The 11,249-nt window shown below is 41.7% G+C and overlaps 2 protein-coding genes across 2 annotated transcripts; both read right to left on the bottom strand.

Moving 5' to 3' along the window:
* Positions 1-352: 352 nt before the first annotated feature.
* LOC123269657 lies at positions 353-1,357 on the bottom strand. Its single transcript, XM_044735492.1, has one exon. The coding sequence runs from the start codon at positions 1,355-1,357 to the stop codon at positions 353-355; it is 1,005 nt and encodes a 334-aa protein (XP_044591427.1).
* A 1,156-nt stretch (positions 1,358-2,513) lies between these two features.
* On the bottom strand, positions 2,514-7,410 carry LOC123269656. The gene is made up of 2 exons (XM_044735491.1): positions 7,407-7,410; positions 2,514-4,279 (listed from the first exon to the last, which is right to left on the bottom strand). Exons 1-2 carry the CDS (start codon positions 7,408-7,410, stop codon positions 2,514-2,516), a joined length of 1,770 nt encoding a protein of 589 aa, XP_044591426.1.
* Positions 7,411-11,249: the final 3,839 nt, after the last annotated feature.

Genomic DNA, 11,249 nt, shown 5'->3' with positions numbered 1-11,249 from the left:
TAAAGCGAATTATTAGCGGTTAATTTAAGCAGTTTAAATTATAAAACTAGCGAAATGCGGTTTATTAACAAAAAGCGAAAGTAAAGAAATACTAATGGCGACTTGATGCAGCGAAAGCGTAGAAGCGAAAGATAATAACAATAGTCCGTCTTCTTCCTCGTTGAGTTGGGAAAAGAAGGCTATTGCGCATGTCTAGTGAGAGCGATCAGCCAATAAAGCGGTCGATTCATGACGTGATCGAGAGGCTGATTTTCTATTGGCGGTTCGATTTTTGCGGGAACTAGCGGTGGACAGGTGCGTCTCTTGAATTTGGGAGTCCCCCAGGAGCGAGTTAATCGCTACTGGGCCTTGTTCACCGAACATTCTCCCCCGGGTTGGCGGCTGCGTCGACAAGATCATCTTCTTCATGCGTTAGCAGCAGGACACAGAGCTTTGTAATTGGACGTACCAGCTCTGTGTTAACTGTTTTAACAGTTACTACGCGGATTTGTCCATCTTCACCTGGATGGACAGCAATTACTTTGGCTAATGGCCACTTGGTTGGCGGGAGATCCTCAGTGGTGATCAGTACTACTGAACCCACCTTGATCTGGTTGCGTCGATGATGCCACTTTGAAATGGCCTGGTAGCGGTGGATGCAGTCCTGGTAGTAGCGTTTCCAGAAATGTTGAACCATTTGCTGGACTTGTTCCCAGTGCGAGAGCCGAGCAGGTTGTAAATCTGTCAGCGATGGCTCTGGGATAGCGGTCAGTGACTGTCCGATTAAGAAGTGACCTGGAGTCAGTACAGCCAGGTCAGCAGGATCTTCATTCAGCGGTGTGAGCGGTCTGGACTTCAATATGGCTTCAATTTGAGCCAGTAACGTTGAATATTGCTCAAGCGTCAGCAGCGAGTCTCCGATTGTTCTTCGAAGGTGGAATTTGATAGCTTTCACAGCGGCTTCCCATTTTCCTCCAAAATGTGGAGCTCCAGGCGGATTGAATTTCCAGTTCGTGCCATCTTGAGCGATCAAGGTTGATAATTCTCGTAATGCGCGGGATCCTGCAGCGAATAGTCGTTTCAGCTCTTTATCTGCTCCTACAAAATTGGTTCCACAGTCTGAATATAGCGTGTGGCAGATACCTCGGCGACTAGTGAAGCGGCGATAAGCGGCGATGAAAGCGGCAGCGGTGTAGTCAGTTACTAGCTCTAAATGTACAGCTGAACTGAACATGCATACAAAGACTGCAATCCAGCCTTTGTATGTTTTTGCTCCACGTCCTTGAAACGTTTTCAGCGTGATAGGTCCAGCGTAGTCGAGTTCTGTATGCAAGAAGGCTCGAGTTGGATTTACTCGTGCAGCGGGTAGTTGACCCATCAACTGTTGAGCGCGTTCACCACGATGTCTCGTGCAGATAACGCAGCGTAAAATAAATGATCTGACTGGAACACGGCCTCCAATGATCCAGACACTCTTGCGTAAGTCAGCGAGCGTAAGCTGAGTACCTCCGTGAAGCGTTTTGCGGTGCGAATCATCAATCAAAATTGATGTAAGCGGTGATTGTCGCGGTAGAATCGCTGGATGCCTCTCTTCTGGGTCCAGCAATGCGTTTTTCAAGCGGCCCCCGACCCTCAGGACCCATTTGATGGTCGATGAACGGAGTCAGCTTAGTGATGCTGTTATTTTTAGGCAGACCATCACCATCTTGTAGCGTGTGAATCTCTCTAGCGAAGTATTGTCCTTGAGTGAACTTAATCAAGGTCAATTTAGCGCGCTCCAGGTCTGATGGAGTAAGCGGGTAGGCCAGCGAAGATTGTGGAACTCTTTTAAAGCGGTCGATGGCACGATGCCAGATGCTAAGCTTCCGTAGCAGTGGAAACAGCTGCGTGTAATGCGACAGTAATTGTTGGAGCAGGCAATTTTCTGCTTTCCAAGTTACTAGTGTCAGACCTTGGCGTTCTTCTCGATGCGTTGCGTTGTCGGTTGGAGGCTCCAGAGTGGGCCAAGAGGATTCTGGTTCATGAAGCCAAGTTGGTCTATGCCACCAGAGAGCGTGTTGTTTCAGTTTTAGCGTAGGTATACCTCTTGAAGCGCAGTCAGCGGGGTTTTGTTTTCCTGGAATAAATTTCCAGGAGACATCTCGAAGCGTTTCTTGGATTTTTCCCACTCTATTGCGGACGAATGTCTTCCAGCGGATTGCTGGACTTTTAATCCATGCGAGAGTCACAGCGGAGTCAGTCCAGAGATTGATCCTGACATTTTCAAGCGACTGAACTTCTTTGACATGAAGTATCAGTTGTGTTAGCAACCATGCGGCAGATAATTCCAAGCGTGGGATTGTCATGGTCTTCAGCGGTGCTACTTGCGTTTTTGAACACAGAAGTGAGACCTTTGTGTTCCCATCAGCGTCAGTGACTCTCAAATAAACAGCGGCAGCCATAGCGTTTTGCGAAGCGTCTGAGAACCCGTGCAATTCCATAGTTGCTCCAGGTGCTATATTATTCCAGCGTGGAATGCGGATGGATTCGATGTTTCAAAGATCCTCGCGGTATCCAGTCCATTTATGAATGAGTGATGGTGACAATTGTTCATCCCATGACACTCTATCTAGCCACAGATCTTGCATAAAGATCTTGGCTTTGACGACTATTGGTGCGAGAAGTCCTAGCGGATCATACAGCTTAGCGATTTCAGACAAAATAGCTCTTTTTGTCTTGGGCGTCTCTGGCGGTAGCGTGTACTTGAACTGGAGAGCGTCAGTGCGTGAATTCCAGTACATGCCCAGGACTTTTACTGGTGCATCACTGATTTCTTTAAGCGGTGTATCCAGCTGCTTTTCTGGAGCGACTTCAGCGAGTAACCGTGGGCTATTGCTAGCCCATTTGGCAAGCGGGAAGCAGCCTGCTGCACACAGAGCTTTTGTTTGTACTGCAGCCTTGATAGCGTCTTCTTCGTTGTCTGCTCCACCGTAGATATCATCTACGTAGCGTGTTTTCAACATTGGAGCAACAGCTAGCGGAAAGCGGTGTCCTTCATCCTTTACTAGTTGGATAAGCACACGTACAGCGTCAAAAGGTGCACTAGCGGTTCCGTATGTGACTGTCTTGAGACAGTAAGCGTCTATTAAGTCATTCTCATCTATCCAGATAATGCACTGAAGCGGCCAATCAAGCGAGTCGACCTCAATCTGTCTGAACATCTTGGTGATGTCAGTAGCGAATAGAATCCTGCTGCAACGGATTCTCAACATCACATCAAAAATGTCAATTTGCGTTTTGGGTCCTGCGTGGAGAATGTCGTTCAATGAAATTCCTGTAGATGTTGCACAGGAACCATTGAACACTGTGCGGAGCTTCGTAGTGGCACTATCAAGCTTCAATACCCCATGGTGAGGCAAGAAATAAGCGTTTGCGGGCAATTCGTTGACTGGTACTCGTACCATGTGTCCTAGCTGAATGTATTCTGCCATGAATGCACGATACATGTCAGAATATTCTCTTTCTCGCGACAAGCGAGTTATTAATCTGCGGAGTGACCCCATAGCTGCGTTGATAGAGTCGCCAAGTTGACTCTCAAGGGCCTTAAGCGGTAATCTCACTACGTAGCGTCCATCAGGCTGTCGATAATGCGTTTGACGAAAGTGAATTTCACATTCGTCTTCTTCAGCGGTGTTGAGCGGTGAATTTCCTGATGGAACTTCTTCCTGTTCCCAAAACTTAGCGATAGCGTCTTGTAATTCAGTATCTACTGACGCATGTAGTGCTGCGTGTGATGTTGAAGCGTGTTTAGCGGTGACAGCCCCATAGACAATCCAACCAAGCGTGGTGGATTGTGCAATAGGAGCATTGCGAGGTCCTCGTTGAATCTCTGCGTTCATGATCTGTGCGGCTGGTGATGCACCTAGAATAATATCTACAGGGCGTGGCTGTAGATACTGCGGGTCAGCGAGCTTGAGATTCTCAAGATGCGGCCATTTCGGATCAGCGATCACGAACGATGGAAGATCTACCGTCAGTGTTGGTAGAATATGCATGCTGACATGCATTGATGCGGTTGTACACAGCGAACGAAGCTCAATTGTGCTCACACCTAGTGAGCTTCCTGCGGAGACATTGCCAATGCCCTTGAGCATGACCATGTCACGCTGTAGCGGTTGTCCAAGCTTCTTGAAGAGCGACTGTCTCATAAATGAGAGCTCTGAACCTTGATCAATCAACACTCTGGCGGTGATTGGATTACCATGATGCGGGCGTACCTGGACTAAGGCGGTAGCTAGCAATACTTGAGCGGAAAGCGGATCTGAAATAATCAACAGTTAATTTCAAGTTGTAAACGGTCTAAAAGGAACGATTAGTTGCCTGTGCGGAAGATGTAGACTGCGATGAAGCTGGTTTCGTTGGTGCATCCAAAATGGATGGACATGTGGTGACGTTGAACACATTTTCGGCAATCTTGAGCGGTCTTGCAATCTGCGGCGCGGTGCGGAACACGAAAGTTGAAGCACAAATTGCATTTTTCAACTATCTTGTGTAATTCTCCATAGCGAAGTTATTTAAGGCCCGAAGTCGAGTTTTCAGTCTTAATAAACGGAAAGTTCAGCGTACCGGTGTACGAATGACTATCAGGAGCAGCACCCGATGTGCTCTGCGATGCTCCTGACGCTCGACCTTTCCTAGCGGTATTACACTTCACTTAACACAGCACAATTTTTAAGCGGAATAATAAATTAATTCAATTGAGATAGAGCCAGCCTGATCCGGCTCGAGGGACCAATGAATAATTACAGAAAGAGCGGAAAAGCGGGGATCAGGTTTAGGGTTGGATATCTCAATTAAAACGCGTAATTTATTATCAAAAATAACACTAGTAATTTATTTACATTAATTACACTCAATATTTAATATTTTTAATAGCGGATTGTTAAGATAAAAGCGGATTTGTTAATTACTGCGTCAAAATTTGACAAATTTTGCATTTTTTTAAATTTTTTTCCAAAATATTTTTTTTTCAATAGCCCCAAGTGTCTCCTTTTAAACAAACGAAAGACCATTCCTGTATCTATAATTGCATTCGAGATATTGCAAAAACAAAATTGAAAAACTGGAAAAATCGCGAAATTTTGAATTTGCATATCTTTCGAAAAAATTTTTTTATTTTTTTTCCTTTGGCAGAACTTCGTTTTATGATAAAAGAAAACTTCTGACCAAAATTCATCCTAATCGAAAGGGGTCGATTCCAACTATTGGTTGATTTGACATGGAATGACCCAAATGCATGTGGGTACTCAAATGAAAGCTCTTGATGAGTGGGTACTCAAATGAAAGCTCTTGATGAGTGGGTACTCAAATGAAAGCTCTTGATGAGTGGGTCATTCCATGTCAAATCGACCAATAGTTGGAATTGAACCCTTTCGATTTGGATGAATTTTGGTCAGAAGTTTTCTTTTATCATAAAACGAAGTTCTGCCAAAGGAAAAAAAATAAAAAAATTTTTTCGAAAGATATGCAAATTCAAAATTTCGCGATTTTTCCAGTTTTTCAATTTTGTTTTTGCAATATCTCGAATGCAATTATAGATACAGGAATAGTCTTTTGTTTGTTTAAAAGGGGGCACTTGAGAATATTTAAAAAAATTTATTTTGGAAAAAAATTTTTAAAAATGCCAAATTTGTCAAATTTTGAATTTTTGAAAATCGTCAAAAATGAAGACCGCCATTAAAATTTTGGCTCAATTTTTTTTGTATGATACCTTGTAATGATCTTAAAAGATCTTGAAATTTTTGGATAGGGTTTTTTTTTTTCAAAAATATGAATTTTTGAATTTCAAAAAAAAATTTTTGAATTTCAGAAAAAAATTTTTTTTTGTTTTTTGCAACTTCTGTACAAGTTAAAGTTATGCAGATACATAATATTGTAATTTTTAGTATTTCGAAATAAAATGCACGACGTGAAAATATTAAATAATAAATTAATTTCAACTTTTTTTTATTTTTTAGACATAATCTTGCATCCTTAAAATAAGTCATCCTTAACGAATGATAGAATTTTTTAATTGTCCTTTTTTTACTTTATTTAAAGTTGTTGATGCCACTTGTCGTCTTATTAACATGGGAATAATTTGTAATTTAAGATTGAGAACTATGAATGTGCAGAAATTCGTAAGTAAATAAGTATTCGAAAGAACGAAAAAAATTGATATTTTTATGAAATCATTTCTAATTTGTATAGAAAATTAATATCCGTTTGAGTTATTTGAGGTTAAAAACTGTAATTGAAGTGAAGAAATGGACAAAATATATCATGCGTTGAGAAAATAAATAATTATATCATGCGTAAAGCCTGACTTTTAGATTATGTCTAAAAAATGAATAAAAGTTGAAATTAATTTATTATTTAATATTTTCACGTCGTGCATTTGATTTCGAAATACTCAAAATTACAATATTATATATCTGCATAACTTTAACTTGTATAGAAGTTGCAAAAACAAAAAAATTTTTTTTGAGATTCAAAAATCATATTTTTGAAAAACCCCTATCCAAAATTTCAGGATCTTTTAAGATCATTACAAGGTATCATACAAAAATTGAGCCAAAATTTTAATGGCGGTCTTCATTTTCGACGACTTTCAAAAATTCAAAATTTGACAAATTTTGCATTTTTTAAATTTTTCCAAAATATTTTTTTCAATAGCACTAAGTGTCTCCTTTTAAACAAACGAAAGACCATTCCTGTATCTATAATAGCATTCGAGATATTGCAAAAACAAAATTGAAAAACTGGAAAAATCGCGAAATTTTGAATTTGCATATCTTTCGAAAAAAATTTTTTTATTTTTTTTCCTTTGGCAGAACTTCGTTTTATAATAAAAGAAAACTTCTGACCAAAATTCATCCAAATCGAAAGGGGTCGATTCCAACTATTGGTCGATTTGACCTGGAATGACCCATATTATAATTAATATTTTCCAGAAACTGTGAGGCGCAAATTTAAAAATACCTTCGATGAAGTAAAATTTGGAACTGCAATAAACAACAAATTGGCTGGGATGAGAAGAGAAGCTCGGAAGCATAATGTAATTTAACAATCAATAATTGATTATTATGAGTAGTACGTGAGCATTTTTGTATATCAATAGGTCTAAATTTTACTTAATTTATTTTGCAGAAAAAACATGATAAAGACAAAGAGAATGATGCTTCAGGGACATCTCAATAATTTTGAACTATAATCAATGAAGCACGGCACACTTTAAGCACATTGATATTTTTTTTTTACTTTATATTGATAGATATTAACATTTATGCTTATTATTATAAGTTCATCTCATCTTTTTTGAATATATTACTCAACTTGAAGTTTTGAAACTGAATTAATTGCTTTTTTATTTAGGGTAGTAGGTACAAAAATATCCTAATTTTAATTACCCATACTTTTACTAAAATATTTTTTGACACATAGTTTCACGTATATTAAAAATATTTTTGCGTAAATTTGTCAATGGATTCCTCCATAAATTTACAAATTTATTTTCCATCTAATTCTATATATTTTTGCATATATTTTCAAATATATTTTTGCATATATTTTCGTATATTTTTTTGCATATATTTTCGAATATATTTTTGCATATATTTTCGTATATATTTGTGCATATATTTTGGCATATATTTCTGGGCAAATTTTCATATCGTTTTCATATAATCTTTTTATATACCACATATATTTTCGCATATATTTTTGCATATATTTTCATATATATTTATAAATATATTTAAAAATATATTTTCTTTCGGTGTGGGCAGGGTAACCGCCAGAAATTCATTCGTATTGCTTTCGAAAAGTATAATGAAAGAAAGAAAATCTCCTTAACGAGAAAAAAGTAATGCATGGGGAACGCATGCTGAAGCACACGCGCACCCACACACGACTAGTTTTCTGAGCGCACAAAACTCCATCGTCTCCTCACGTGGTCATATAAACACAGGAATTGTGCAAGAACATGACAGTGTACTGCCACATCCACTACACACGACCTCCGGCCTTTATACTTTTATAGAAAAAGACTCACAGATTAAGTTATCTCTTGAACGAATCAACCGATTTTGACCGGATTACCAGTGATCGACGTGGTTTTGCAAGGTTAAGAGCAGATTAATTTTTGGAGTTGATCGATCAAGCCGTTTAAAAGTTATTCCAAAAAAACACTTTCAAAAATGATTTTTTTCTTATTTTTTTGAGATTTTTCAAAATTTCTCAAAATCTATCGATCCGAATCGGTTCAAATTCTCAGGAAATCTAAGTTTGAGGGAACTCTTTAGAACACCGTTTGGTTGGTTCCGATCGGTTAAGTCGTTCAAAAGTTATAAGCGATTCACATACTTACACACACACACACACACACACACACACACACACACACACACACACACACACACACACACACACACACACACACACACACACACTTGGGGCAGAGGAGAAACTGCTACCAGGCGCGTCTCCCCGTAGCGGATGGGAGAACGCTCGCTGTACCTGGTACAGAGGGTAGGAGCCAAATAAAATACGTTCCCGTGGACAAAACTCCCCTTTAATGGGTTGGTCACACTAACTGACCTAACAAGACGATCGTTCCCTGCTGTGACCCACTGGGAGTGACCGGAACCTCGTGTCGTAGTTTCCGACGATGCAGGCCACGGCTGATGTGAGCTTGCTCTGCCGAGGTGTAAGTTGCAGCAGTGGATCAGGAGCCAGCCACTTCGGGCCTTGATCAGGAAGTACGCAGTGAGTGTTAGAGATCGGAATCTTCACCGCTCCGAGCGAGTCTAGTCCGTCCGTGTATTCCGGGACTGGCTAAGTGTCGGCTAGGCCTCAGGGAACTGGGGTAGGAGTACTATCTCCGAGGGTACACCCGTTCCTAGTTATGACAACCCGCTCCACTCCGTACGATGCGCTGGTGAATTTAAAAGTATGAGTAAAATTCAGGAAAACAACAATAGTGAAAACGGGCCTCATGCCCAACAAGCAGCGATTGAAGCAAGCGCTGAAATGAAGCGGTCGCAAGCGTTGGAACGCCTTGAAAAGCTGACCAGTGAGCTAAATGACTTCATCCAATCTAAGGTCAATATCCACAAGGAGATTAAGACCAAGACGACCAGCGTAGCCAATGCCCTCCAGAGATTCAAGAAACTTGATGAAGAATGGCGTTTAACAGTACGACGCACTTCTCGCACTACACCGGAGAGAAGCATTCAAGCAACTGTCGTGAATGAAGAAGCAATGGACACTGGAGCCGAAGGTGACGGTGAATCAGTCGCGGAAGACAGAAGCAGAACTAGCAGCAAGTCAACTAAGAGAAAAGATCGATCTTCTCCCGACCCAACGATCAGCCAAGTTGTGAAGAAAAAGGACCTGAAACCAAGCCCTCCGAAAAACACGGCAGTGCAGAACGCCGGAAAAAAAGAGGTGACTGAATGGCAGAAGGTCCAATCCAAGAAGGAGAAGAAGGAGCAAGCGAGAGAGCGGTTACCAAAACAACCGGTGAACAAATCTCGGCCGGAGCCTAAGCGGGAAAAACCGCGAAAATTCACCAAACCAGATGCCTTAATTATTCGACCCGTTGAGAAGGCAAAATATGCCGAGATACTCACCAGATCAGACCCGTGACGTCGTTGACAAGGTTCAAAAGACGAATGATGGGAATATGCTCATTACGCTTTCCAGAAAGACCGCAGACAAAGGACAAGCTTTGCTGAAGACCATCAAGAGCATCCTTAAAGAAGAAGCGCAAGTCATCTGTAAAGGCCCAGAGGAACAGCTTGAAATCCGGGACATTGACGACGAAACAACTAAAGACGATGTCCGGAAGGCCTTACAAGAGGCAGCTGGAAATGACTACGAAATACCTGAAGATGTCATTAAAATTCGTCCGGCCTACAGAGGTACTCAAACTGCTTCGGTACGATTGCCAGCAGCAATAGTGCAGAAGATACTCGGAAAGACAGGCAAAATAAGGATTGGCTGGGTAAATTGCCGTGTCAGAGCAGTTAAGACACCACTACGATGCTATAAGTGCTGGCACTTTGGGCACACTACTGCCCAATGTAAAAGCGAAGTCGACCGATCTGGGCTTTGCATCAAATGTGGGCAAACAGGTCATCAAGCTGCTCAATGCCCAAATAAAGTGAAATGTGCGTTATGTGCGGAAAAACCTGGCTCTCAGGACACTGCTCACCGGTCTGGTTCTGGCCGATGCCCAGTCTTCCAAGAAGCACTCCAGAAGCTGACAAATAAACGAACATGAGGATACTGCAGCTTAACATCAATCACTGCGAAGCTGCGCATGACCTGCTTATGCAGACAGTACGGGAATTAAAGCTCGACGTTGTGCTTTTATCGGAGCCATATAAACATTTAGCTGGACAACCTTGGGAGACGGATATCACCACGAAAGCTGTGATCTGGGCTTGTGGTAAGCTCCCTTTCCAGAGTGTAGCTACCAATGGCAGCGCTGGCTTTGTAGCAGCATCAGTAGATGGCATCCGTTTTTACAGCTGCTACGCACCACCTAGCCTCTCAATTGCTGAGTTTACTGACTTCTTGGATCGACTGACCGAGGACGCGAAGCAACATCATCCAGTGGCGATAGCCGGGGACTTTAACGCCTGGGCAGTGGACTGGGGCAGTAAGCAGACTAATGCACGAGGAAGAGAGCTGCTAGAAGCTCTTTCTACACTAGATGTAGTCTTGCTCAACAGTGGTGACACGCCGACCTACACCAAAGGTGACGCAAGCTCGATTGTAGACGTCACTTTTGTCAGTACCAGCCTTGCTAAAGGTAACACTAACTGGAAGGTACTGGACATCTACACTGCCAGTGACCATCATGCGATACTCTGGGAAACGTCAAACGACCAGAACCTCAGGGGGCCTATCAAGCAATTTAACACCGTCGGTTGGAAGGTGAAATCTCTTGACCCAGAAGTATTGCTAACAGCCCTCGATAGTGATCCGATAGAGACTGGATGTGCAGAAGAACATACTAAGGCCCTGATGATGCGAGTAACACAAGCTTGTGATGCCAGTATGCCTCGCAAACGTGTTATGAATTCAAGACCTGCGGTACACTGGTGGAATGATCATATCAGCAACCTCCGTAAAGAGTGTCATCGAAAGAGAAGAATATCACAGCGTGGCTATCAACGACCTAACTCTGCAGTGCTGATCGTAGAGTACAAAAAAGCTCGTCGTGAACTTAATAAGGCCATGAA

The sequence above is a fragment of the Cotesia glomerata genome, linkage group LG7 (assembly GCF_020080835.1).
Source record: "Cotesia glomerata isolate CgM1 linkage group LG7, MPM_Cglom_v2.3, whole genome shotgun sequence".
Classification (NCBI taxonomy): domain Eukaryota; kingdom Metazoa; phylum Arthropoda; class Insecta; order Hymenoptera; family Braconidae; genus Cotesia; species Cotesia glomerata.
This window is presented reverse-complemented; position numbering and strand designations above follow the sequence as displayed.